General features: G+C 46.1%; 9 protein-coding genes across 9 annotated transcripts; 3 read left to right on the top strand and 6 right to left on the bottom strand.

Annotated features, from left to right (window-relative positions):
* Positions 1 to 217: 217 nt before the first annotated feature.
* Positions 218 to 3,988, top strand: HETIRDRAFT_173902 (uncharacterized protein; the record flags this gene model as incomplete). The annotated part of the gene is made up of 17 exons (XM_009552660.1): positions 218 to 421; positions 480 to 665; positions 712 to 820; positions 883 to 1,037; positions 1,114 to 1,223; positions 1,277 to 1,454; positions 1,513 to 1,739; positions 1,798 to 1,943; positions 2,004 to 2,060; positions 2,115 to 2,188; positions 2,244 to 2,305; positions 2,373 to 2,499; positions 2,581 to 2,733; positions 2,795 to 2,894; positions 2,951 to 3,110; positions 3,162 to 3,200; positions 3,256 to 3,988. The coding sequence occupies 17 exons, from the start codon at positions 218 to 220 to the stop codon at positions 3,986 to 3,988; spliced, it is 2,820 nt and encodes a 939-aa protein (XP_009550955.1).
* Positions 3,989 to 8,876: 4,888 nt separating this feature from the next.
* Positions 8,877 to 9,146, top strand: HETIRDRAFT_421580 (uncharacterized protein; the record flags this gene model as incomplete). Its single annotated transcript, XM_009552661.1, has 1 exon — positions 8,877 to 9,146. The coding sequence occupies one exon, from the start codon at positions 8,877 to 8,879 to the stop codon at positions 9,144 to 9,146; it is 270 nt and encodes an 89-aa protein (XP_009550956.1).
* A 3,450-nt stretch (positions 9,147 to 12,596) lies between these two features.
* HETIRDRAFT_460640 (uncharacterized protein) lies at positions 12,597 to 14,626 on the bottom strand. Its single transcript, XM_009552662.1, has 7 exons — positions 14,415 to 14,626; positions 14,296 to 14,359; positions 13,892 to 14,235; positions 13,592 to 13,753; positions 13,175 to 13,534; positions 12,915 to 13,088; positions 12,597 to 12,847 (listed from the first exon to the last, which is right to left on the bottom strand). Exons 1-7 carry the CDS (start codon positions 14,586 to 14,588, stop codon positions 12,764 to 12,766), a joined length of 1,362 nt encoding a protein of 453 aa, XP_009550957.1. The 5' UTR covers positions 14,589 to 14,626; the 3' UTR covers positions 12,597 to 12,763.
* A 132-nt stretch (positions 14,627 to 14,758) lies between these two features.
* Positions 14,759 to 17,060, bottom strand: HETIRDRAFT_441838 (uncharacterized protein). The gene is made up of 8 exons (XM_009552663.1): positions 16,746 to 17,060; positions 16,298 to 16,694; positions 16,106 to 16,244; positions 15,789 to 16,047; positions 15,648 to 15,715; positions 15,395 to 15,586; positions 15,243 to 15,339; positions 14,759 to 15,188 (listed from the first exon to the last, which is right to left on the bottom strand). Exons 4-8 carry the CDS (start codon positions 15,916 to 15,918, stop codon positions 15,169 to 15,171), a joined length of 507 nt encoding a protein of 168 aa, XP_009550958.1. The 5' UTR covers positions 15,919 to 16,047; positions 16,106 to 16,244; positions 16,298 to 16,694; positions 16,746 to 17,060; the 3' UTR covers positions 14,759 to 15,168.
* On the bottom strand, positions 16,357 to 16,903 carry HETIRDRAFT_421583 (uncharacterized protein; the record flags this gene model as incomplete). The annotated part of the gene is made up of 2 exons (XM_009552664.1): positions 16,357 to 16,603; positions 16,746 to 16,903. 2 exons carry the CDS (start codon positions 16,901 to 16,903, stop codon positions 16,357 to 16,359), a joined length of 405 nt encoding a protein of 134 aa, XP_009550959.1.
* A 1,023-nt stretch (positions 17,061 to 18,083) lies between the features above and the next one.
* On the bottom strand, positions 18,084 to 18,377 carry HETIRDRAFT_247226 (uncharacterized protein; the record flags this gene model as incomplete). Its single annotated transcript, XM_009552665.1, has 1 exon — positions 18,084 to 18,377. A coding segment is annotated over one exon (294 nt), but the record flags the coding sequence as incomplete, so codon positions are not given.
* A 4,044-nt stretch (positions 18,378 to 22,421) lies between these two features.
* On the bottom strand, positions 22,422 to 23,333 carry HETIRDRAFT_327276 (uncharacterized protein; the record flags this gene model as incomplete). Its single annotated transcript, XM_009552666.1, has 3 exons — positions 22,422 to 22,733; positions 22,781 to 22,978; positions 23,040 to 23,333. The coding sequence occupies 3 exons, from the start codon at positions 23,331 to 23,333 to the stop codon at positions 22,422 to 22,424; spliced, it is 804 nt and encodes a 267-aa protein (XP_009550961.1).
* Positions 23,334 to 24,134: 801 nt separating this feature from the next.
* HETIRDRAFT_480114 (uncharacterized protein) lies at positions 24,135 to 25,410 on the bottom strand (the record flags this gene model as incomplete). Its single annotated transcript, XM_009552667.1, has 3 exons — positions 25,034 to 25,410; positions 24,361 to 24,973; positions 24,135 to 24,304 (listed from the first exon to the last, which is right to left on the bottom strand). The coding sequence occupies exons 1-3, from the start codon at positions 25,340 to 25,342 to the stop codon at positions 24,135 to 24,137; spliced, it is 1,092 nt and encodes a 363-aa protein (XP_009550962.1). The 5' UTR covers positions 25,343 to 25,410.
* Positions 25,411 to 25,519: 109 nt separating this feature from the next.
* HETIRDRAFT_147851 (gamma subunit of F0F1-type ATP synthase) lies at positions 25,520 to 26,919 on the top strand. The gene is made up of 6 exons (XM_009552668.1): positions 25,520 to 25,716; positions 25,776 to 25,860; positions 25,916 to 26,326; positions 26,382 to 26,499; positions 26,560 to 26,678; positions 26,731 to 26,919. The coding sequence occupies exons 1-6, from the start codon at positions 25,573 to 25,575 to the stop codon at positions 26,745 to 26,747; spliced, it is 894 nt and encodes a 297-aa protein (XP_009550963.1). The 5' UTR covers positions 25,520 to 25,572; the 3' UTR covers positions 26,748 to 26,919.
* The last annotated feature ends 419 nt before the right edge of the window (positions 26,920 to 27,338 follow it).

Genomic DNA, 27,338 nt, shown 5'->3' on the forward strand with positions numbered 1-27,338 from the left:
CTTTTGATCATCATTCAACCCTCTTTTCTGATGGCTGAGGCGCTCAACTTCTTCGAAGTGGAGGATCAGACTACAATGACCACTGCACTGGTATTGAATGATGCATGTTGGATAGCCCCGCCCCTCGCGCTTGCACACTCCCACCAGGACAGTGTCCCCTCGCATACGTTCCTTTGCACCCCTTTTGCATGCCTGGTGCAGCCGATTTACTCCCCTGATGTCTTGGTACTTTTTCTCTATCGCGTCACCACTCTGGGTGATTTTGTCTCTATTCATACCGCCAGCACATACCCAGTCGCAAACCGCTTTCCCACGCGTGTTACCTCTTGCAGTCCGCTCGCCTTATCTTCACAGCTGGGAACCAGCGACGAGCACAAGGCATACACCCACTGAATGGCCTGTGACCTGGTTCACCCCATCTGTAAGTTTCTGCATTGTGCGACCTCTGTCTAGTTCTTCATCACGCTCTCCAACAACAGTCACAAATCCTAGGATGGTTGGGATATATCACCGTGGATGGGGTATCTTACGCGTGGTTGGGCGACGACATTGGAACTGCACTGCGTGTCAACTTGACGTCGACAACTTTCACTCCAACGCGCACAACTCTGAGCTTCTTGGCCGGTCCTATGTCCGTTAATGTCACCTTCCTCAGTCCTATCGAGGTTAGTCGCAGTCCCCTTATATGCACTCCAATCTCATTATCTTTAGGTTAATGATCGCGTCCGCCAATCGATCCCCTTTTCATATCTATACCTTGAAGCAAGTTCATCCGATGGTCAATCACACAACGTATCTGTATACTCGGACATCAGTGGAGGTATGTGTGGTGACTTCGCTACAAAGATAAACGCTGATGGGATGAGGTCTGATCTGTTCAAGAATGGAATTCTGGAGATCGCAGTCAACAAATAAATTGGAAAACAAATACAACTGCGGAAAGTGTATATCATTCAGCTAACCTCGTACAGCAGATGCCATTCCAGGAGACTAGTGAGCAAGCAGTATGGGGCACATTGTACTACGCTATGAAGATGGTTAGTTCACCGTTGGTCGCGGCCAGCATTCGACTGTTTCACTGACTAGTCCCTGTGATGAAATATTTCTCTCAAGAATACTGGTGTGACACACAAAATCAATGCTGACAATATCACACGCACTCAGTTCCTGAGCAACGGTACTCTGGACAATCAAACTGACCCACAATTCCGAGCTATTTCCAAGTGAGTGGATTACCTGCATCTTTATTGCCTCTGGTTGATGTATTTGTTTCAAGTCGTTTTGTGGTATTTGGGATTGCGCAAAGCCTGGGCAACATCAAAGCCACATCGAAGCCTGTCGTCTGGGCTATCGGATATACTCGCGATCCAGCATTACAATATACAGATCTTTCAAATGTAGAGCAAGACCGATTTTTATACTACAAGGCGAATTATTCCAGCGATGATCTGCTGGTAAGCGACCTGCTGACACTATCCGTCCCGAATTCTCTTCTGATGGAATAGTTCACAGATCAATGATTTTCTGGATGATTTTCCCAACGCGAGACTACGTGCTGACCAGCTCGACGCGAAGATCTTGACGGACGCTCGTTCTATATCTAATGACTATGCCGATATCCTCTCACTTGGAACACGTCAAGTCTTCGCGGCCACAGAGCTAACACTCGGGAGGGGCTCAGATGGAAGTTTCAATCAGTCGGATGTCATGATGTTTATGAAGAACATTGGTACCGACAAGTCAGTCGTTTCGTTACTACATAATGAGATCCAATACTCAGACATAGTGGAAATCCAGTCGAGTCAATCCAGTCGAGACGATGTACCAGGCCTGGCCAATGTTCATGTACATCGACCCCACGTTGGGAGATGTTCTCTTGGAACCGTTGTTACGATTTCAAGCGTCTCCAAGCTATCGCAACAGTTATGCTGCCAAAGACATAGGTCTCGCTTCTCGGTAATCACCCAATAACGTCTCTCTCACGTTTTCATCTATCCCCTCAGGTTCTGGTTACCCCAAATCTCAAGCGAGCAGTGCGAGTCACAATCAAGGCATTGAGCGTAAGAGCTATCTTGTCCACGTCTTCTATCATGTTCCTCAACTGTTGTCAACAGAATCGGCGAACATGATCATCATGGCCTACGCTCATGCACGCGCGACGGGAAATGGGAACCTTGTCAACAAATATGTGAGTATCTAAGTTGACGGTCATCGTTTGCAGGCGCATTTACCTATGCTATCAGTACGGTCTGTTTAGTGGATGGGCGAATTATTTGGTCAGCTCGACCTTGTTTCCAACTGGACAGTAAGTGGGCAATGTAGATGATAACGGACGATATTACTGTACAATTTTGACTTGATATCGCATATAGGCTATCTGCAGACCTTGATAATTTTGCCAATCAGACTAATCTGGCGGTCAAGGGCATCATTGCGATCAAGGCAATGTCTGAGCTCAGTTCCAGTCTAGGAAAGAAGGTCGATTCAGATATGTATTCCGTGAGTTTTTCATTATCATAGTATCTTCCAGCTTTACACCGCTTATACGTCTTCCATATCGTTCCACTTTCTCTTATGCAGACTATTGCCTCAACGTTCGTACAAACATGGGCTTCGTTGGCTCTCAGTGCCTCCAATAACCTTTTATTGGCCTACGGAACAACGGGAACATCAACGCTAGGCTATAATCTGTTCGCAGATCGTTGGTTGGCCACCAATATCGTGTCCACTGAGGTATGTAGCATATATGTGTCCTCTCGCACGTATCTTTTGACCATTCATGATTTTTTTGAAGGTGTTCAGTGCTCAAACGGCGTTGTTCGGCAACTTACTCAGCGCGGGTGGCATTAAAGGGCTGCCAACTGATAGCTCAAACACGGGCCAAGCTATAACAAGTCAGCCTCCCCATTGAACCCTGTATGTCTAATTAAGCATCTGGTGGTACCTTTAGCCTGGAATATGTTCGCTGCCGCGATGTCGACCGACAGCGGTGTACGAAATGGAATAGTCTCCTTGATACACTCGCAATTGTCGAACTCGACCACGGATTTATCGCCGTTTCCTACAACTTATAGCGCACTGACAGGTCAAGTGTCGGGAGGGTCTGCGAGGTCGGTCACTTGTTCATGTACACCGCTCACTTAGCTGAATTCACAATGCAGCCCTGCACAAGGTGCTATATTCTCGCTACTTGCACTAAAGTATTTCCCTTGTCCGTGTTTCCATTGTCGAATGTTGATATCTGGATCTCAACAGCGTAACAGCGAAATCGATAACGGCCACTGGTCTCAGCTCTAGTTCGGATCCTAGTCCTAGTAGCACGCCGTCTACAAACTCCGGGGATAACACCACCAAACACACGAGCGCGGGCACCGTAGCAGGAGGTGTTATCGGTGGACTCGCTCTACTCGGACTGATTGGTGCCGCCGCTTTCTTCCTCGCTCGGCGGTACCGTAGGCAACAGCAAGAGCATGCTCAGATCCAGACCGTCGAGACTAGACCCACCCTCACCACTCTCTTTTCTCCGTATCAGCCCTTCAACGCCCAGCGTATTGACGAAGAAAGTAATGCACCATCATTCATCTTAAGTCGATCGTCACAGCACACAGCGCGGCGGGACGACGGCATCACTGCCACCTCACCATCGGAACAATGGGTGCATCAGGAAACTCCAACATCATTGCTCGGGCTCGTGCGTTCACCTTCGCCACCTCAAACTCAGACACCGCTTACAAGCAAGGAGATTGCTCGGATCCGCGCAATCAATGCTAGTAACAATGCGAGTCCCACTGCCCATACGAGGACAATGTCCTACGAATCTCGTACATTCTCCGACGTTCCGAGTCAATCCGGACTGTCGACACTCACAACCACCAGCCAAGCCCGTTCGGTGACGACTCGGTTGATGACTGAAGTGGAAGGGCTGAGAAGAGAAATGGAGGAGATCAGGAGGCGGAGATTAGAGGCGCCACCGACCTACGAGCAATAGCATGTGTTGCATCCGTTTGGGCGACATACGATTGTAGGGTAAGTTATTAGGAGCATAAATTGGTGTACCCGCCTCTATTTATCTCAGTCAAAATAGAAGGAGTCGATACAAGAACGATTGGCGATTTTGAACTTTATCAATTGTACAGACCCCGGGTACCGTGAATAATATTATTTCATAGTATAGATGCACCCTGGGTAGAAAAGCTATCCAGTGCTCCATTAGGAAAAATGCAAAGTTGCTTTTGTGACTTATCTGACTTGACAGGTGGGAAAAGACAAAATAAGACACATAACGGAGTAAAGAAAGTGACTTATAAACAACAGGTCTCTATTAATAAGACCGAGCATAAGCTATAAGCTTAAATAAGTTATAAGATATGAAAATAAGCCATAAGGCCAGGCAAAAAGTCCTAGGAAAGTCATGTCTTTTCAAGGGCTTGCCCATGGTAGCTAACTTGACCCAAGTTTGGTTTCTATGAGAAGTGAGGCACGAGTGTAACCATAGAATAAGGTCTATGGCTGATGAGAGCTCACAGCTAGCCACATTGAATCCTGGCTGCAACTCTCATCACTCGAAGCATACCAACAAGTTTGAAACTTGCTGCTCTACTTTCTTTCAAGACAAAGCCTTCCCTGAGCCTCCATCCCATCATACATTCTTCTCAGAATCCTTTCAGCTCATTTTATTGATCAACACAGATATTAAGCAGGCATAGTTTCTTTCAACCCTTTTTTGACCAATGCCTCCGCACCTCACATCTGACCCCAGCACCGATATCTGCCCGGACTTTGCGGTTGCTGAATGGGTGGATGACTGACTCAACCTCGCGCTTCTAGGTGAAGCCAACAAGCAAACTATCCAGTGCCTTATTATGACTTGGATGGCCACAAATGCCAGACAGAGGCAACTTTGGGCACTCTAGGTTGCCAACAATGAGGCGAATGCTGCCGAAGCCACCAGAATCAGCACAGAAGAGGCAGAGCAAATGTGTCTGGCTGCTGAGCAGGAAGCTAACGCCGACCAGTGTGAGGCTGACAAGAAGAAACCCAAGCTCCCTCACTTTGACAAGATGTGACCAGTCCCCAATTTTCCTACTTACAAACCCTCGAATTTTGCCCTCAATAAGCTGGCAAGCTTTGAATATGTTGAGCTCTGGTATTTTACCAGAAAGGGCTGCCAGGATGCATACAACAACCAGTGATCCGTTGCAGCAGAAGGCTTCAGGCTCACATGCACTAAGGACAGCATTGCCCTCAAGCCTCTCTCTACATTCCAAGCTTCTAAGAAGGTTGTCAAGGACATGGACCTCACCTGGACCCAAATGTCCATCGCCAAAACAGTCATGCTCAATGAGATGAAAAAGTGTGGCTGGCTACATCTGGAAAAACACCCCCTTGTATTAGCTCCGGATTATATCTAATAGTGTCTAAAAGTATCTAAAAGTGTTAATAGTATCTAAAAGTGTCTAATTTCCTAATTGGGAGCAATACATTGTGAGCATTGGATTAGTTTCTAATTTCATGATATTAGCACTAATTTTATACTAAGAAGTCTTTAATTATTAGTAGGAAATAGTAAGTACTACTGCTCTATCAGTGAGAAGGTAAAGATGTGGCACATTCTATACTATTTCAGCACATTACTTTCTTTCATATATGCCTGCACCATTATCTTGTAGCTCTTTTGCTGACTTTTCAGCTGCCTTTAAAAGGGACATAAAAAGAGAGAAATGTGCATTGATGCCCCTAGCCACTTTGTTGGCAGCTTGGCAGCTGCCATAAGAGGCTATGAAGACCTAGGTACCTTGTCCTTGCACACATGATCATTAAAGTTGTCATTGTTAGCCAATGCCTGTTACTGGTCATTATAGGACACAACATGTGGGTTGGACTTAGGGATATGCTATATGCAGCCTTATAGACCTTGTCTATTAGTATAGTGGCTAATACTGTCTTGTGTAGCACACAATCATCATCACTATTGATACTATAATTTTTAGCACTATTTATATTGTTTATTGCCTTGTTATACAGAAGATGCTCAAACTTGGTGTTTTCCTCTAGCTATTAGGCTGTGGAAAAGACAGTCATATTGGTATGTGGTGCTAGAATGATATATTTGCCTGCCATATAGGAAATATATGCATTATGCATATCAAGATCACCTCCAACAATCTTGTGCTTATTTATATATAGGCATGCCATATATATACTCTTGTCCCCACCCTCTACCTCACTAGTGGCTATTTGGAAAACCCCTCTCTCTTATTGGATCTTGATTATTCATAATCATGTTTTTGATCAAATTTGCAAATTCAGGTAGCATTGTCTATACTAGTAGAGTCCCATTGAATATTACACTCAATCATAGTTTTACACATTCTCAGTCCAAATTGTATAAGTGCCATAATTTATTTTTATCCTATATAAAGTGTATTATTTATTTTCCATTGGTTTATTATCTTTTTAGCTGGTATTTAAAATAAATTCTAAAAAAGCTGACTTTTTAGGTATTTATTGATATATTTGTTTATAAGACAAAGAAAAGATAAATATTGAATAAAATCAGAGATGTTGAGATTGTCTATATTATATTTACTTATTTAGATTACCAAGTGAATATATTGGACCTTATAGCTTAGTGGCTTAGAGTATTTATCTTAGGTACTTGTATATATAAGGTTGTTAGTTTAACTCTGGCAAAAGACAAGTTTGTAGCAAGGTATATTCTGTGTTTAGATATTTGACTAGTGCTCTAATAAACATGACTCTATGAGAAGGCTATGAAAACTATGATGCTTGATTTATTGTTATCATTTTGAAATTCCAAGTTATAATCAATCCTAATAATTTTTAATTTAGGAAAATTATGTCTAATTAGAACAGATTTAGAGGAGGTAAGCAAATAATCTCTAATCCCAATTATTCTTAATTATGCATAAATAAAACTAATTTAAGCATAATATAAGAGAGTAATTTCCTAGATAATCATGTTACCATGCATCTTTGTAAATTATAATAATGATGAGTCCATGATTAGGTACCTTAAGGTATAACCAAACCTATATACCACTAAAACTGCTTAATCTCTTTCAAGTACTATTTTTATGCTTTTATAATATCTTTCATGGCCATCTATATAAAGTCCTTTTTTTACCTTGTAGGAAAAGTAACCAAGCTTTTATGCATAACTAAGAATAGTTAGGATTAGAGATTATTCACTTACCCCCCCTAAACCTGTTCTAATTAGACATAATTTTCCTAAATTAGGAATTATTAGGATTAATTATAGCTTGAAATTTCGGAAAAATAATAATAAATCAAGCATCACAGCTCTCATAGCCTTCTCATAGAGTTATGTTTATTAGAGCACTAGTCAAATATCTAAACACAGAATATACCTTGCTACAAACTTGTCTTTTGCCAGAGTTAAACTAACAACCTTATATATACAAGTACCTAAGATAGATACTCTAAGCCACTAAGCTATAAGGTCCAATATATTCACTTGGTAATCTAAATAAGTAAATATAATATAGACAATCTCAACATCTCTGATTTTATTCAACATTTATCTTTTCTTTGTCTTGCAAACAAATATATCAATAAATACCTAAAAAGTCAGGTCTTTCAGGATTCAGTTTTAGCACCAGCTAAGAAGATCATAAACCAATGGAAAATAAATATTACACTTTATATAGGGTAAAAACAAATTATGGCACTTATACAATTTGGATTTAGAATGTGTAAAACTATGATTGAGTGTAATATTCAATGGGACTCTACTAGTATAGACAATGCTACCTTAATTTTCAAATTTGATCAAAACATGATTATGAATAATTAGCCACAATTAGCTTAAATTACTATTATTAATAATTATCAATAATTCAGATCCAATAAAAGAGAGGGGTTTTCCAAATAGCCACTAGTGAGATAGAGAATGGGGACAAAGATATATGTATGGCATGCCTATATATAAATAAGCACAAGATTGTTGGAGGTGATCTTAATATGCTTAATGCATATATTTCCTATATGGCAAGCAAATATATCATTCTGGCACCACATACCAATATGGCTGTCTTTTCCACAGCCTAATAGCTAGAGGAAAACACCAAGTTTGAGCATCTTCTGTATAACAAGGCAATAAACAATATAAATAGTGCTAAAAATTGTAATATCAATAGTAATAATGATTGTGTGCTACACAAGACAGTATTAGCCACTATACTAATAGACAAGGTCTATAAGGCTGCATATAGCATATTCCTAAGTCCAACCCATATGTTGTGTCCTATAATGACCAGTAGCAGGCATTGGCTAACAATGACAACTTTAATGATCATGTGTGCAAGGACAAGGTACCTAGGTCTTCATAGCCTCTTATGGCAGCTGCCAAGCTGCCAACAAAGTGGCTAGGGGCATCAATGCACATTTCTCTCTTTTTATGTCCCTTTTAAAGGCAGCTGAAAAGTCAGCAAAAGAGCTACAAGATAATGGTGCAGGCATATATGAAAGAAAGTAATGTGCTGAAATAGTATAGAATGTGCCACATCTTTACCTTTTTACTAATAGAGTAGTAGTACTTACTATTTTCTGCTGCTAATTAAAAACTTCTTGGGATAGAATTAGTGCTAATATCATAAAATTAGAAAATTATCTTTTTAGCCACAAAAAGAGATGGTTCCTAATTTGGAAATCCAATCTAATACTTATAATGTGTTGCTCCCAATTAGGAAATTAGATACTTTTAGATACTTTTAGACACTATAAGATGTAATCTAGAGCTAATACAAGGGAATGGTTTCCTAGATAATATGATAACAAGATACTAGAATATATTCTATTGTCTCTTTCCCCCAAGGAGAAAAAGGCTATCTGTTATGATCACGTTCTGTCGGGCCTTAACGGCGGTCTATACCGACACGATCATCACAAATACCAAGCGGCCTCACAAGGAGAGGCGTACAAACAAGGTACAGATAGTAACCTTGGTCATCCACTCCCAACGGATCACCTTATCGTTGGTCGAGTATCACGGGCCTATTGCGCAGCGGGCATGGAACGCCGCCTTACAAACTACTCACACATCGGGCATTGAGCTCCTAGTCGTTCCTGGCCGGAAGGAGACTAACGGAGAAACACAAGAGTAGTCGTTATTGAGAGAGACGACTTAGAGGAATACCTACGGATACATATACGGTATTCTCACGCCCTACTTCCTAAAGTAGTATAAAAGGCCCATAGAATAGGCTGAGGATCTTCAGTCTATTCTCTTCGTTCACTGTGGTCTTCCTACCACAGCACCCTCATCCACTGTAGTCTTCCTACTACAGTCTTCATTGCTATATCGCAATACACTTCTGGCTCCTGTGCTACACGTACAGTCGAGACCACCGTTCCACACATCCTCCACGAGCGACCTAGGGAAGAACCTCCTACTCTTGGGGTTACCGACGAGCAGTCGTAACACTATCCTTGTTATGTATAATAAATGTATTATGCATATTAATAACCAGTGTTAATATGTATGGCTCAAAAAGGGTAAACAGCTAATTTTCACAAAAGGCTAAGAGTATGCTATACATATCTCTAACTTCATCTACAAGCCTATTAGCTGGCTTTGTCTTTTACCTAAACAAATCTAGAAGCAATTAAAGCTTCCAAAGGCTTAGCAATTGGATGCTTTCAAGGCCTACAATCTTATCTACTCTAGTAAGAACTACAATAAATAGTAGGACTTACCTTAGTTCACAGTCTAACTTTTTCTTACCATTAATATCTTTGAGTATCTTTGTCTAGATACTGATGGTATCTAGCAGTTTGATTGCTTGTCCACATACAAAGGATTCACTCCCAATACCTTAAATATCAATAATATGAATATTAATCTAGGTGGCAAAAAGCCAGTCTTGTACAACACTATCATTTCCCTTAATAACCCTTCTCCTAAACCTAGTCATCCAGATACATGTAGTCAGTCACAGAAGCTTGGATATCCAATAGACTATCCAGACCTAAAGCTTGTAGGGCAGCTAAGCTTGTAGGGCAGCTAAGCTTGTAGGGCAGCTAAAGAATATAAAAGAGACTTTGAAGAAGCAAATATTAGTGTAGGATCAGTTAGTGGCAAAGCATAGTAGCTGTTATAAACTGCTTGTTTAATAACCCCAAGAGTAGTAGGTTCTTTCCTAGGTTGCACAATAAAGACAATTGTGGACAATAGTCTTAATTATATATGTTATACAAAAGGGATAGTATGGGTAAGACTGTATATAGAGATACAGTAATAATATAGAGTAGATAGTATGAGGACTGTCTAAGAATAAAAAAGAATAAACAGAAGATCCTTAGCCTATTCTATAGGCCCTTTATACTACCTTGGGATGAGCTCTAGAATGCCATAGACATCCAACTAAGCATTTTACAAATTACTACCCTCTCTCAGCAATGACTCTTGTGCTTCTTTATTCTCTTTTATTTAACTAGGAGTGTGATAGAGTGTGCTCATCCCTATATATGCTTGTAAGCTCTTATTAGTTGCCCATGTCCATCCTGTGATACTTAACTGACAATAATATGATCTATTAGACAATGATTACTAAGAATGATGTCTTATACCATAATGTACACTCCATAATTAGAGCTACCTAGTAGTTGTAGTAAGTGCTATCAGAATAGACTGGCCATCAAGGCCCTAATAGATTAAGCCACAATAGTGGTAAGGGCAAGGTTATTGGTAAGTGCACCACTTACAGGCTATTGGAGAAGAAGAAAGATATAGCTTGTTGTGTTGCACTTATAAAGATGAAAGAGCAAGAGGATAGTTTAGGTAAAGGAGATAAGGAAGGTGCTGCCACTCTAGAGCCTACCATTATTACTGACAGCTATTGCATTGCTTATGTCCTCTCTCTGTAGTCTAACTTTTGTAATAAGAAGCTAATGATCCAATAATATATATATTGAGAGCCATAGCTATATCTACAAGTTTATACCAAAGTTTCATTGCAAGTTGAATCCTATTAAGATGACCTATGGATATGGAAAGCATTATGTGTGTTTCTGTTCTCTTGTAATTATCATTGTATATCCCTTACATATCTTTGTTCCTTAATGTCTAGACATGGTGGATAAGTACACAATATGGTGCTTCTTTTACAAGACCTGGTGGTATATGAATGCATATAAGTATATTCCCTTATCTATACCATTCATTAATTTCTTATTTTGGCCTTTAGAAAAGGGCTAGATGCATGTTAGATAGTGTTTGCTATGAGAACATCAGGGAAAAGCTCCATATTAAATTAACCATAGTTTAGCATAAATGTAGCGATATTTTTACCATTAAGGATTTTTAACTTATCCTCTTTCTAATCCTGAAATTATAAGGTCTAACTAAATATAATTAAAGCTAATTTATTATACATACTTTATGATTGGAGGTGTAATAGTAGTAGAGAAACCACAGAACTGGGTTGGTTGATATTTTCCTAAAAATCCATATAGAGCTTACTAATCAAACTAAAGTCATATCTTATTATAAACTTGCCTATCACTAGAATTGAACCAATAACCTCATGCCTACATACCCAAACTAGTGCTCTAAACCACTAAGCTACAAGGTCTAAATTATTTATCCTATAACCTAAATATGTTGATATAAATAAGGCAATCTCAACATTTCTGATTTTCTTATATATTTATCTTTTATCTATTCTATATATAAAAAAGTCAATAAGAATCAGGGCTGATATTTGAATTTGGGCACTAGACAATAATATAGTAAACTAATAAAAAATAAAGAATACAGTAAAAATAAGATTGTAGCACTTACACAATTTGAAATGTGTAAGATTGTAATTGGGTTATAGATTCTAATAGGACCATAGTAGTATAGACAATGTCACCTTTACTTGCAGATTTGATTATAAAGTTGATTATGGATAATAAATTCTAATTAGCTCAGATTAGTATTTTGGATAATTAGATCTAATTCAAAGAGGAGGGTTTTCCAGATGAAAGTATAGGTCACATCACCATGTGGGGACTCATGCAGAAGTACTGGCTGTGATGAAGGTCAAGGAGGAGTACAAGAAGCTTCACACTCAGTACACTTGACTCTCAATGTATTCTCAGCCTCTTGACCATCTATATGAAAATATTCGTGTTTTTTTAGACTTTTTTTGCTTGTGTTTCAATTTCTAGGAGCCCCCCCCCAAGAAGTTTGAGATTTCGATTTTTTGAGCTACAGACAGTGTTCCTTAGGTTCTTCTCGTCTCAGAAGGTCCATTTTCAACACAATCGAAACAATCTACGACATGCTATAATTGTTCTGCGAGCGCTACTTTCCGTATGTCGGTTTCGCGCTTCTTACACTATAGCAACACGCTGCAACACTTGACCTTACAGCGCGCGCAGTTCACGACTATTCGAAACGACGCTGTGACAGTGCTGTGATTTGTGTCCGGACAGGCTCGTGGGATGCCACGACACGACGACCAAGTAGATAGTCAGTCAGCGGAAGGCCTGATATGTTTCAAATAAGGGAGCTATGACGGGTGTTTACTTTCGGGATGCACACACACTCACAGTGGAGTCGTAAGCGTGATCTGGGCCATAGCAAAAAGATAGGATACTGAAGGATGAAAATGGAAACAAACTGCGAGACTGAATGTTAACATCGATGCGTATGATACTTGTTAGGCTGGGGTCTGTAGAACGATGAAAGGTATGACAATCGCTTTTGAGGATGCACGTAGACTTGAGGAGGGTTTTAAGGTGGCAGAAACCAATGCGACGAAGCACCATGTTTCTTGCGTTCAAGTGTCACTTGGATACCATTCGGGCTTGGTGTACCCTGTCAAACGCGGCTCAGCCTAAGATACCTTCGGGCAAAGCGATGACGAGAACACAGCAGTACTTACCGTCCAGTGTCTAGTCTCGCTGACGACTTTCCTCAAGCAAGGGATCTCTTCCATCATTCGACGAACGGGGCCGTTCGTGAGTGACACACGCGGGCCATGTGATGTATGTGAAACGCCGACATCAATGAGAGTGTGTATAGATGATGATATCCTGAGCGCTAGCCGGAAGCCAGTCTGATAGCAATTCAGTCAGGACAAGAAAAAAATGCAGGGGTCACAGCAACAACGCAATCACAACAATAGAAGAACGAGCGACTCACAAGATCGCGCACGTCTGCGACGGGCATAGCCAACCTCTCGAGCGCTATACACTTCTCCGCGATGTCTGCGATGTTATTAATGTTGAGCGAGCAGTTGAGAATACTCAGGTATTTGAGAGTAGATGCGTGAAATTCGATCATTTCCTCCAAGAACGCCTGACATGATCCCTTAGTCGACGGTTTCAACGCGACTGACATGAGCGGCGAGGCCCATAGTTGTAAGGTCGTAAAAAGTGAGGACCACATGCCAGGCGTTGTAGGAGCTGAGAGACGACCGTATATCTCGGAGTCGATGGCTAGGTGACGGAGGTGGGTGAGGGACAAGTCTGGGATGTGCTCGGGGAGGGAGCGATTGGTGTCCTGTGGTATGAAGAATAGACCTGAGAATGAATTATACCACTGCGCGCAGCCACTCACAGACATTGAAAAGGCAAGGCTTTCAAGAAGTGGAAAGTGGCGTAGAGCGTGAACAATAGCGACATGGTCGACGCCCGGACAGCCGATTATGTGCAAGCCTCGCAGTCTAGGTAGATACGGTAGCATGGACGTGAGGATGTTAGAATTGAGGTCTGATATCATCTACACGACTTATCACGATAAGTTCTCACATAATGCCACCAGAAACACCAGATTCTTTCCCCTGCAGATTAGGCAACTGGGCCACGTATGCGTGTGGAACGGATGCTGGTGCCCTCATGGCGAAGTAAGAAAACTCACATAGAGAGTTAAATAGGTGATGCTTGACTGTAACGACTCCATCCACTTTGGCAGAGAATCGACCACGATCCACGACGCGTTCTCGAGGGTGAGGCTTTTGATGCCAGAGAGGTGAAGAAGCTTCGCAGAAGCATCGCTAGCCAGGCTGCTTGCGCTGATGCGGAGGCTCTGTAGGCGCCCCTTTTCTTGTAGCGATGGAAGAAACGGGGGCAAACTGTTGAACGGAGTGCACGTGAATGATATCAGGTTTGAGGATTTAGCGATCACGTCAATGCAGTCCCGAAGGAAAGCAGGGTGAGCTTGCGATGAGTGCTGGGAATGGAGGACAGGGATGGAACGTATGTCTAAGGAGTCAGAGCGCTTATTTTAAAGCGCAATTTCTCATAGGTGATACTTCGACGTACCAATTCTACGAACATGGACTGCAAGATACGGATGTGCCAAGATCACAGCAAATGGAGACATGAGCTGGAGGGTTTTTTCTTTGAGCACCTCTCCATATAACCAATTGCTTTGGACATACTCGCGGGTACCGTTTCGCCAAGTCGTGACGAAAAATGATAGTCTTGTACAGGCGAGGGATGCATCCAGCTCGAAATGACCGACTGACCTGCGAAACGGCGGCAAGATCATTGAGAAAGAGGAAGGTGAATATGAGTTCCAAGACATCGTAGTTGAGATTTTCAGCAGAAACCATGACCGTCGTCTGTCGTAGCGTTTGAGCTTAGAGCGCTGACACTGGCGATGAAGGACGCGACCGATTGTTGAAGTCGCTTTCGCGCCGATGTCAGCATATCACACTACCGTGACCGTGTAAACTAATTTCTAAAACAGGCAGGTCGACACCTACGCGGCAGACTCGACCTTAGAAGGGACCAAATTTGAGAATTCTCATAGAGAACCGTAGACGTAGACTGGAACACATGAAGACCCTCAAGCATTGAAGCCTGTCATATCTATCTATAAAGAAAAATAATCCCCTCGACATCCTTGATTCACCGTTCTCTTGCTAGTCCCGCACTGTTGCGTGCGCATGATCAAACATTAAATTCGCTTGATGGTGTATGGCGGTCCCGTATATTGAACGGAGACAGATGGTCTCATACGACGCGTCTGGCGTTCGGAAGGCGCCCGCTCGAGCCTACGGAGGTATATTGGCCACGAAAGGTTTGGGATTCCCGTGGAGGACGTTGAATCCATGCAAAAACAAAAATCAAGGAGACTTGAACCAGTAACACGAACGTGCAGCCGATGCGAACGATTTGATCTTGGGAGCTCTACACAGCTACAAGAAGTCCTAAGTACGAGAGCATTAATTGTAAAGTTCCAGAATCGCAAAGATATGTTGTACCAATTGCCCCGACAGAAGTTGCAACACCAATGCAGATAAACGGATACGCAATCAACACCAGCGTGTAGCAGATACGTGAGCGGGATGCCACAAGCGTCTATAATATTATGTGTTAGGCAATGAACATTTGTAATGCTATTTTGGCCATGCACCTCGCGGAACCAGCTTGCAGTACACTTTGACGTGACGAATAACATGGCAGACCCGACAATGAGACCGCCTAAGGTGAGACCGAATGCCAGAAGGAGACAGATGTATGACCCGCGGGTATTGTAGTTGAGTATACTCCCTACGGGTGGGGTCATCGTCGCAAATGAGGCAGTAGCGCTAGAGAGTAGTCCTGCCTAACATATGAAAAAAAATCATATGAAAAAAACCCTGCATACGGAATTCCAAGCCACTTACGACAATGGTGATGGTGGTTACTCTTGTCGATAAACGATCTTTGTTCGCTGTCCAAATCTCTTCATAGGCTACACATATGTCCCAGACGCGCTCGAGATCAGGATGTCTGAGAGAGATCAGGCAGAGTTCTTTATGGCGAACCTAAGAATGATAGAGAGGGGGGAGATGACATGGAACTCGAGCTTTCAGTAGTCAGGCATATTATGATCCTGCGAAGGAGGTGAGAAATACTGAACGATGTTCCAATATGATTGCGCCAGATCATGGGCATCGTATTTGGAGTTTGGGCGTCGGCATGACGGAAGCACGTAGTGTCCTTCGAGAGAGAATGTCGTCGGGAGGCGTGTACATATTGACGCTCCCTGACAAAATCTTCTAGGTATATGTATCATGCGAATAACTTTCACGCATATCTCAACATATGCATAGATAAACAGATTTTGAATGAGGATGCTCACTTAACGCCTCATCACGGCAATGGAGAGCTGGACACTATCAAGAACGTGTATCACACCCTTCTAGCGTATTGAAGGTTGTCATTGGAGCGGCCGGGATGTGCTCGGAATTAATGAAGGTGGCTGGAAGCCATGTTCTAGCCTAACAGTGCATGTATCAACAGGCGGAGGTGGGGTATGTAACATAACACTCACCAGGCTTCATAGTCGTGCCCTTCCTCGCCGCTCTTTCAAAGCACACTTTAGTGATACCATCAAAAGATAAAGTCCCGCTTTGTGTGAAAATAGCTAGGACCATCACATAGTAGGAAAGTCAAGCGCGTGAATATATGCCTAGGGTGATCGAACACCTTCGAGCGCATTGTATATGCTCGAATTCCATGCAGCACGCACAAGCGAAGCTTGATCTGCCTCAATTTACTTGAGCGTCTGATATCGCGCATACTGATTGTGATTCCGGGGCAATAAGATCGCCTACGTTCAACTTGCGAGTGCATATCCCTTTTGAATAACTGAAATTGCCATGAGGCATTTGAACGTTTCGGAAGGGCAATAGCATCATGTTTATGACAGACTTCTGGAATTTCATCACCTTCAATCTGATGAAGACCCATTCACAACATAAGAAGAGAGAACGGCGCACCACGAGTACAACGCCTTCCACATTTCAATTTCTCGTGAGGACCGGAGGGAAGAGGTTAACGTTGAAGGAGTCGTCCTATTGAAGTTGTTGTACGAAATTAGGGACGCCGAGTTGTATACCCAGCCTAGCGTGGTACGACCGATGAGCCATGGTTGCATGCGATACAGATGCTGGAGTCCTTATATCTGGTACTGCAGCATGGTGTTCTGAAAGGGAGTGAATAACGACGACGAAAGACATGAACGAATGGAGTGAATGTTAGAGTTTACGAGGCCGACTAATAGAAGCGCGAGCAAACGAATGACTCAGTGCGTGTAGACAACGACTTATATATATAACAAGTACCTAATAGAAGCGCGAGCAAACGAATGACTACGGTAAGTCAGTAAAAGATCTACGAAAGTGTGAATGGTATAGTAGCTCACCTCAGTGCGTGTAGACAACGACTGAGGTGCTCGATAACGACGAACGTATGGTAACGATAGTGTGTTCGGAGTGTGAATAGGAACTGTATAGTACCAAGGCATCAACTCCGCAAGGTAACATGTCCGAGTGAGTCCATAAAAGGAAACTGATAACATATTATGTAATAGTCCGTTTGAAGTCAAAACATACCACTGTGCCTTCGTGCACGTTTGTCGCTGCAGTAAATCTCAACACTCCCCCTCAAACTGCATGGAGTCCTAAGAGTATGGCCATCTTCTCTACCTTCGGGCGCGGGAGCACCTTTGTGAAGATATCAGCAACCATCTCATTTGTCGGACAGTAGGCAAGAGTGATGCGGCCCTCATCAACAGCCTCGCGAATGAAGTGATAACGAATATCGATATGTTTTGTGCGCGCATGAAAAGCATTGTCGCGCGCGAGGGCAATCGCAGACTGGTTGTCACAAAACAGTGAAATAGGTGCTGTGCGGGGTGTGCCGAAGATGTCGGCGAGAAATGCACCGAGCCAGAAAGCTTCCTTCGAAGCATGTGTGACAGCAACGTACTCAGCCTCGGTGCTCGAAAGAGCTACGATGGCTTGCTTCTTGGCTGACCAGGACACAGCACCTCCATCGATGAGGAATGCATAGCCCGAAATCGAGTGGCGATGCTCCTGTGATGCCCAATCTGCATCCGAGAAACCTTCAAGGCCACGCTGTTCTGTCCCGAACACCAGTCGGTAGCTTCGCGTGCCTTTTAGGTATCTAAAAACTCGCTTCGCACCTTCCCAATGAGCCTTCCCAGGGTTCTGCATAAATTGCGAGAGGTGCGTGACCGCAAACGCAATGTCAGGTCGGGTCCCGCGTGCTGCATACATCAGCGAACCGATCGCCTCGCGAAACGGCGTGTTCCGCATCTCCTCATACTGGCGAGGTGTCGAAGGTGACTGGGTGCTGTTCAAAATGAAGGAGGGGTCAAGGGGTGTCGTTAGAGGGTTGGCTTCGTCAAGATTGAACCGTGCGATGATCACATCGATGTACGCGGCCTGCGAGAGTGAAAGAGTGCGGGCCTGCCTGTCCCGCTTGATCTCAATGCCAAGTAACCAGTGGATCGGACCGAGATCTGTCATCTCGAAGATCTGCTTCAGTCCCTCCTTGATTTTCTCAAGGTGTCGTCTCAAGCTCGCAAAGATCGCCAGGTCATCCACTGAAGCTGCGACTATGATGATGCCGTTTTCGAGTCGGCACCAAAAGATGCCATGGTCAACTGAGCAGCGCGTGAGCTTCAGCTTAGCGAAAGCGTCGCAGAGCCGCTTGTACCAGCGGCGTCCCGACTGCTTGAGGCCATAGATGGTTTTGTGGAGTAGACACACCTTGTGTTCTTCGCCCGGTTTTGCAAAGCCTGGTGGCTGCTCCATGTAGATCTCCTCTTCGAGCTCTCCATTCAAGTAGGCATTCTTGACATCCATCTGGTCGACCTCCCAGTTCTCGCGGGCTGCAAGCGCGAGCAGGATGCGCAAGGACTCGAGTTTGCTGACCGGCGCGAAGGTGTCGGTGTAATCAAGTCCAGGGACCTGGGTAAAGCCCTGCGCGACGAGCCGGACTTTGTATTTGGCGATGTTGCCCTCCGCGTCGCGCTTCGTCCTGAAGACGAGCTTGCTGCCAACAACATTGACACCTAGGGGTGGCCGGTCGACGAGGGTGTAGGTGCCAAAGTGGTTGATCATAGCCAGTTCCTCGAGAATTGCTGTCTCCCACTTCGGCCAATCCTTCCCACGGCGTGCTTCCGCCAAATTTCTAGGTTCGAGGTCCGCTCCCACGCTGGCAGCCATCGCGCGCTCGAAAGTTGTGCGTCCCTCCTCTTCCTCTGCGTCGTCCTCGTCCTCTGCCTGCGTGGCGCTCGACTCTACCGCACCTGGACTGGCCGCAAGACTTGCCGTCGGAAAGAGGGACCTCGGAAGGCCGGTTGCGACGCCTTCTCCTCGTTCGAGGCGTCGCACGTACTCGGACGGCCGCGCGTTTCGGCGGGGACGTCCCTGGTGCTCATAGGTCGATGTCTCCTCGTCAGGAGCGTCGGCGGCAGCGATAGGGTCGTTCTGAGATGCGACAGGGATCGAATCCGGAGGCGCAGGGACGCCGGGAGCGTCCTGAGGCGTCACCAGGATGTCTGGGTGCTCCCCCTCGGTGAGTTCCCCTTCTTGGTTGGAATCTTGAGGGCTGGGTGGATGCGATACAGCTGCGGGCGGCGCAGGCGACGGCGCGCGCGCAGACGGCGTTGCGGGCGGCGCAGGAGACGTTGCGGACGGCGCAGACGACGACGAGGCGTCCAGACGTGGCGCAGGCGGGACGTTCGGGGCGTTGTGTGGCCTAGGCTCCCCCTCGACCTGAACGGTCGTATCTGCGGCATCGGCGCGTCCCCCCTCTGCGAAAACGACGTTCCGCTCGATGCTGACGCGTCGTTTGCCCGGCCAGTAGACACGATAGCCCTTGCTAGCGGTATCGTATCCGACAAAGCGGGCCTCGTCCCCTTTTGGGCTCAGTTTCTTCCGCCCGTCAATTTTGACCCAAACCTTGCAACCCCACTCGTGCAGGTTCCGGAGATCTGGCTTCTTGCCCGTTGCAGCCTCAAGAGGAGTCATTCCCTTGAGTGCACGGGTTCCAGTTCTGTTCCAGATCCAAACACAGTGGCTGATTGCCTCTGCCCATAGGTATTTCGGAAGACCTGCATCCAAGAGCATTGCAACGGCGCGGCCAACGAGCGTGCCATTGAGGCGTTCGGCACGTCCGTTTTGCTGCGGTGAGTCATGGACAGTCAACTCGTGATGGGTTCCGCGACTCGCAAGATGGCCGTTAAATTCCTTCGAGGTATACTCGCCGCCGCGGTCCGACCGGAGGACACTGATGCGTGCGCCACGGTGCACTTCCACCCACTTCTCATGAGTGCGGTATGAGGTAAGTGTTTCGGCCTTTGTCTTCTGAAACTTCGTGGCTAACTCCATAGTTGCTTCATCCAGGTACGACGAGAAATACAGTGCGCCGCCAATCGATGGCGTCTGTGCGGGGCCCCATACGTCGGTGTGACACCGTCCACCATAGTTTGCCGCGCGCGGAGTCGAACTCTCCTGCGGAAATGGTGTGCGGTGGATTTTTGCACGCACGCATGCCTCGCATTGCTCGTTGCCATCCTCATCATCATTGGCTGTGGGGACTAGTGTGATTCCGTGGATGAGTCCCTTACGGACGAGTTCCTTGCATTGTCGAGTGCCAACGTGACCCAACCGCCGGTGCAACTGAGCCGGCGTGAGTGCGAGTGCTTTGCTTGTGGCCACATTGGCCTGTAAGGGAACCCTGCGTGGGCTTGTGAAAGTGTAGAGCCCGCCGGTGAGGGGCACACAGCCGATCTGGTGGTCATCGTGATTCCGAATCGTGGCTCGGCCCCCTCTGAATGACACGGCGCAGCCGTTCTTGTCCGCGCGTGGGACTGATAACAGAGTAAATGCCATGCCAGGGGCATAGAGCACGTCTCGTAGGATGATGGGGGATGTTTCACCCTTGTCGTTGGGGATTTCTACCCTCAGGTTCCCGCGTCCGGTTGCCATGAAGGTTCCGCCGTCTGCAGCAGTGATGGGTTCAGGAGTAATACTGACGAAATCCTCCATTTCTTCTTTGTAGGGCGACATGTGATGGCTAGCCCCGGTGTCGATGCAAGTTGTCATCAGGTCTCGGGATTCCCTACGATGAGCGGCGAGTGCGGAAGAGGTGAGGGTGGCCGTGAATCCGACAGGCTCAGTCGTGCTAGCGGAATTGGCGGCGGTACCTCCTTTCGCACCTTTCGATCCACTCCTTCCTCCCCCTTGATCTTTGCCTTGATCGGGATTGAAACCACCACCGCCTGGCTGTCGGCATTCTGCTTTCCGATGACCCTTTCTTCCACAATTATAGCATTTGCCCTTGATCTTCTGCGACGAGGCCGACGAGACCTCCGCATTTGGATGTGAGTAAAGAGCCGAAGATGTGGGTTCGGTGGCGGTGCGTTTTCTCGAAGATGAGACCTGCTCGTTCCGCAACTGATCATTCTCCCATTCATCAAGGACGAGAGAGGCAAGTCGGTCGGGTTGTATGTCCTGCCCCAGGATGCGCGCGGCGCCAGTGATGCTCGAGACAAAAGACCGATACGAAGGGGGAAGTGAAGCGGCGAGGATCGGTAGGTATTCGGAATCCGGGAGACTGACCCCCATTCCTGCTAACTCCTCTTTCAACTTCTCCATTGCATCTAGATGTGCTCGCAGATCCCCGCCATCACGACATCTCATCTCGGTCAGTCGACGACGCTTGTCGATCTTGACCATATCGGGCTTATCCTCGAACTCCTTGCACATGTACTTCCAGGCTTCGGCAACCGAGGTAAGTCTTCGTGATTGGATTTTGAGTAAGAGGGAGTCGCTAATCGTGCTGTAGATCTGTTGCTGGACCGTGTATTCATCCCGTTCCCAGTTTGCGAGAATGTCGAGTGCATTTTCGAGTTCGAAGGCATCAGACATGGAAATCGGAGTGTCTTCCGAAAGTGGGGATGGGACAGTCGGCCTTAAGCTGGATCCGTCGAGATGAGGTACCAGTCCTCGTGCACCGACAGCGGTACGAAGGCGGGTTTTGTAAATGACCCAGTTCGTGCCATCGTTGGCTAGCTTCGGAACATTGTAGAAGTTCTGGCTGGACGACATTGACGAATCAGCAGGGCCCATAACCTGTTAGAGTTTACGAGGCCGACTAATAGAAGCGCGAGCAAACGAATGACTCAGTGCGTGTAGACAACGACTTATATATATAACAAGTACCTAATAGAAGCGCGAGCAAACGAATGACTACGGTAAGTCAGTAAAAGATCTACGAAAGTGTGAATGGTATAGTAGCTCACCTCAGTGCGTGTAGACAACGACTGAGGTGCTCGATAACGACGAACGTATGGTAACGATAGTGTGTTCGGAGTGTGAATAGGAACTGTATAGTACCAAGGCATCAACTCCGCAAGGTAACATGTCCGAGTGAGTCCATAAAAGGAAACTGATAACATATTATGTAATAGTCCGTTTGAAGTCAAAACATACCACTGTGCCTTCGTGCACGTTTGTCGCTGCAGTAAATCTCAACAGTGAACACTGATGAGGGAATCCGAGCCATGTGGAGGCGTCTAGCTTCCATAATAATACTCAACCTGTCCGAAATCAGAAAGGATCGCCAAAAACAAGACATCGTCAGCAATTTGGATATCGATCACGAGAGGGTGGTGATCCCAGAAAGCGCTGAGTCCATGCAAAAACAAAAACTAGCGACACTGGGATCAGCAACACGAACACAAATCCAGTTCGGAAAAATCGGTCTTCGGAATTCCACGCAGCCACAAAAAGCCCTTGGTAAGAGAAAAACATCACTGAGTTGTCAGGGATAGCGTATGGTGGGCATGACGAACCTGTTGCCCCGATCGAAGTCGCGACACCAATACAAACAAAAGGGTACGCAAGCAACGTCAGTGTGCAGCAGATGGATGAGCGAGTTCCCATGAGAGTCTGCGGTGTGGCCTGTCAATTAATGAATGTCTGAGATATTACAGGACACGCACATCGCGAAAATAACTTGCAGAGCACTTTGCCAAGCCGAACAATAACGCAGAACCGACAATGAGGCCACCCAAGGTAAGACCAAATGCTAGGAGGAGACACATGTATGGCTCGCGCGCATTGTAGTTGAGCATACTCCGTACAGGTGGGTCAGAAGTCGCGAATGACGCGATAGAGCCAAGAAGCAATCCTGCCTGAAACGATGGAGAATGGGGATTATGGAAAACCACGCCCTTTAAAATCGTAGCTACTCACGACAACGGTAATGGTAGATATCCTGTTCAATACCCGGTCTTTACTTTCTGTCCAGATTTCTTCATGTCCTAGACATATGTCCCACACGCCCTCAAGGTCGTTATGTCCAAGAGAAATTGTGCATAGAGTCATGAAAGCAAACTTGAGGATGGTAGAAAAGGGAAATACGACTTGGAACTCGACCTTCCAGTGATCAGGCATACGCCGATTCTGCAAAGGAGGTAGAGACTGCTGACTGTGGTTCCAGCAGTTATGCATTGGGTCATCAGAGGTACTGCGCTGAGAACGAAGCATTGGTTTGAAAGCACACAGTAGTCTTCAAGAAGTTGCTGGAAGGAGGTGAATACATATGGATGCTCGCTGCTCCCTGGAATATATACTTGCGCGTATCTTTCCACTCGGTGATTGTGAATTTGGTTGCCCGCAGTGCCGCACACCATGCCCTAAATCCTGCTCCATCACCGCAACCGGATATGGCCACTAAAAGTGCCGCCAAGGATGCTCAAAATAAAATTAAGTATCTGGAAGCCAGGCTCCAGCCTATTGACTGGATACGTGAGTAGTGCATATCTCATCGGACGAAAAATATGATACACTTCCCTCATTCGACCTCAGCAGGCTTGACATGGTTGCTTCAGCATCTTTCACACGTCCCTCGAGTGCAAGAGTTCAAAGTGCACAGGCTGGCAGTTCATGACGCCCCCGTCCCATATTATTGGAAATTGAACCTCGATTGGGGCAGCATGGGTTGACTGGGCACGAATTCCAGGGGATGCAGCTGGTTTGAAGGTTGACTTGAAAACCCTACTAGCGATGATGAGTGACAAACGGCTTCAAACAGGGTACCCGAACCCCGAACATCAAATCGGCGGCTTATAGTCACTCGAGTACGATGGCATGACTATATGGCGTCGATCGACTAAAGTCTCCCGGCCTGTTAGCCACAGGCTACTTACTAATCGAGAGCAGGACTTGAGTATGCAGGCAAAGCAAATGAGATGGATGTGTTGATACACCTGCAGTAAATCTGAACGATACAACACGAGGCTCGCGAACCAGCCAACTCCATGCTCCGGGTTGCCGACTCTGCACCTCTTAACCAGTCTTGTTTTTGCTCCTCCTCCCTACCTGGGCCTGGAAACCGCTCTTGATCGCGTTCACGGATCGTCTTGAGCCGCAAGACTCGCACGACATGAAGAAAATACGGTTCTCCTTCGTGAGAAGAGTGTCGGGAGACTTGCAAGTCTTACAGGTGAGGTATTCAACTTAGTCCGAAACGCGTGAGTTGCGCCAAACAAGGGAAGTCGGATGTTCGACTTACTGATGTATCTTCTCAACACATTCTCGATCTGCTTTTGTTGGAAGCGACCTCTGATGACAAGCCGACCAGAACCATCAACGGAACCGGTGGTACCCAATTCAGCAAACAGATATTGGATGACATGTTCCGGCTGCCGATGCATCCGTTTGCAGATATCTGATATGTTTGCGAAAATGGATTTTTTGTTGCCTTCGCGATGAATGGAAGGGGGTGCTATAGTGTATCGTTTGCCACCCGAGGTGAGAAGACCTGGGTTGGAGACGTGAAGCGAGTTGTAGAAGCGAGAGAGGAGCTCAGGATAGAAATAGTCGCGGTCACTGCTAAGCCAAGGCTCGTTACCCGCGTCGATATCGGTCGGTGCTTCCCCATGTGCGAATGGGTCGTCACCAAGTTCTGCTTCGTCGATGTCATTGAAGTGTTCCCCGTCATCACCCTCCTCTTCATCATCAGCGCCATCCTTGGCTTTCGACTCATTGAGCTCCTTCTCAAACGCCTCAAGATCGAAAGCGGCTTTCTTCTTGGAGGATTTCTTTTTCTTCTTGAGGTCTGAGAAATCGAGGTCTTCGGTGACCGGAGCGCCGACCGGTGTGGACGTGCCAGAGCCTTCCTCGCCCTAAGAAAGTAAAAAACACCTATCGAGGCACAATTCTGTATAGATAAGGTGGATACATACAAGATCGAGTGGGATCGCCTTCTTCTTTTTCTTCTTCTTCTCCCCAAGCAATGCAGCGAAGTCATCATCCTCTTTGACTTCCTTCGGCTCAAGTTCCTCATCAGCACCGATTCCATTTGCCTTCATCTGCTCGTGAACTGTCTTCGGTCCCAAATCAACTGCATCTCCGTTGGCGGTGGTGTCTTCGATGATGGCGGGTGCGGGGGTGGTAGGGTCTGCATCTGCGCCAAGGGGATCCTCTGAGAACGCGACTTGCTTCTTCTTGCTGCGTTTCTTCAGCGAGGGGTCAAATAAGGGTTCCTGTGACATTTTTTCGTTAACGTAGAACACAGAATTGCGAGCGTCGGTGTGTGCGGGCAAACGTCGAGGACGGCAGCAGCGGTGATCGAGTCAAGGCTGACTGAGGTAATCATGATTCAAGCGGAGCTTCAAGGGACAGCGCCAGCGGGAACACAAGCCTGGTTTCGCCGACGCAGACAGCGACGAAACATTTCCACCTTTCTCCCCTCCACAAACTCCCTTTCCTTTCATCTATCGCCATGCTTGCTCGGCGCACTGTCGCACGCCTCGCTGCACAGCCCTCAACGCTGGGCGCCGCGCCTCCGAGCGCGCGTAACATGGCCACGCTTCGTGAGATCGAGTTGCGCTTGAAGTCCGTCAAGAACATCGAGAAAATCACGAAAGTATGTACAATCATTACACATACCTTGTCCTATAGATTTAAGAATAAATGCATCCGTAGTCGATGAAAATGATAGCCTCGACTAAGTTGGCTAAGGCCCAGCGCGCCATGCAGAACGGCAAGCAGTATGGTATTGCCAACTCGGGTGTGTTCGGAGCATGCTACGAAGTCAGATACGTTTATGTTAAATCCTGCGGTAGAGATCTTTCAAAACACCACTCCGGAGTCGGCTCCAAAGCGCACGCTGTTCCTGGTCGTTTCTTCCGACAAGGGTCTCTGCGGAGGCATTCATTCGTCTGTGACGAAGGAAACCCGTCGCGCCATCGCTAACGGCCAGCACGGTGCTCAGTCCGACTCCCCTATCATGGTCATTGGTGACAAGCCGAAGGCTCAGCTGTCTCGCACCCTCCCTGAGAACCTCACCCTAACCTTCAACCAAATTGGTCGTGATATTCCCACATTTGCGGATGCTGCGGGTGTCGCGGATCTCATTGTCAAGAGTGGCGCTCAGTACGACGCCATCGCCATTGTACATAACAAGTTTGTGTCGGCAATCTCATATGAGCCTACTGTCGTCGAGATCCTGGCCGAGGACCTTCTCAAGGAATCGCGTAAGCCATTTTTGTTGTCGTCTGAATCAGTGCTTTACACCACTCTTTTCGACAGCCGGCTTCAAAGCATACGAGATGGAAGACGATGTCACAAAGGACCTTGCCGAGTTCTCTTTGGCCAACGCTATCTACGCTGCTCTCACCGAAGCTCACGCATGCGAACAGAGTGCTCGGTAAGTATCTCTGTGTCTTTAGATCGCACCTTCTGTCTCATCCATCTTCTGCATTCAAAGTCGTAATGCCATGGACAACGCCTCCAAAAATGCGACCGACATGATCTCGTCTCTACAGATGCAGTACAATCGTGGACGACAAGCTGCTATCACGAATGAGCTTGTTGATATCATCACTGGTATGTGCCCGTCTGCTTTTACATTTGCGTTGCCTAACGGGTAGCGCTGTAGGTGCGAGCGCCCTTTAAACTGGGAATGACCTGTCGGGGAGAGCCTATCTTCGTTTCGGCATAATGTGCCGTTGTCTGCACCCCTGTCACGTAGCGGGTAGAAGAATCATTCAGTTTTTCCATTACATGGCCCTTCTGAGTGTATCGCACAGCCTTGCCAAATCAAAGTAGTTTGACTTGTCTCCCATTCACTCTACTGAAATGTGTTTGCGAACGGCTTGACATATAAAGCCGTACAGTCAGTGTCGATTCCTTATCTGGCAACCGTGTGTATATACTTACTCACTCCTAGAAACTATCTTTCTCAAGCTTGTTATAGGTGAACGTCACATGGCTCGAGACTTCAGTATCCTTCCGAGGACGCACTGCTTTCAATCATCAGACTTATTTGTATGCAGCGCCTCTTCATCCAACGCCTCAGTCTCTTCTTGATGACAGGTACCCTTTGATCTAGAAGCAGGTCATGCGATGATTTGGTCTTTCTAGGACAGTTCTGATCGCTTCAAGCGCGTCTGCCGTACTTCCAAATCCAAATAACGAAGCTGTGCTATTTGGACTCCAAGGCCTCTACAAAGAACTCAGCTCAGCGTCCCAGGTTTTCATTGCAAG

Source organism: Heterobasidion irregulare (genome assembly GCF_000320585.1).
Source record: "Heterobasidion irregulare TC 32-1 unplaced genomic scaffold scaffold_10, whole genome shotgun sequence".
NCBI lineage: Eukaryota > Fungi > Basidiomycota > Agaricomycetes > Russulales > Bondarzewiaceae > Heterobasidion > Heterobasidion irregulare.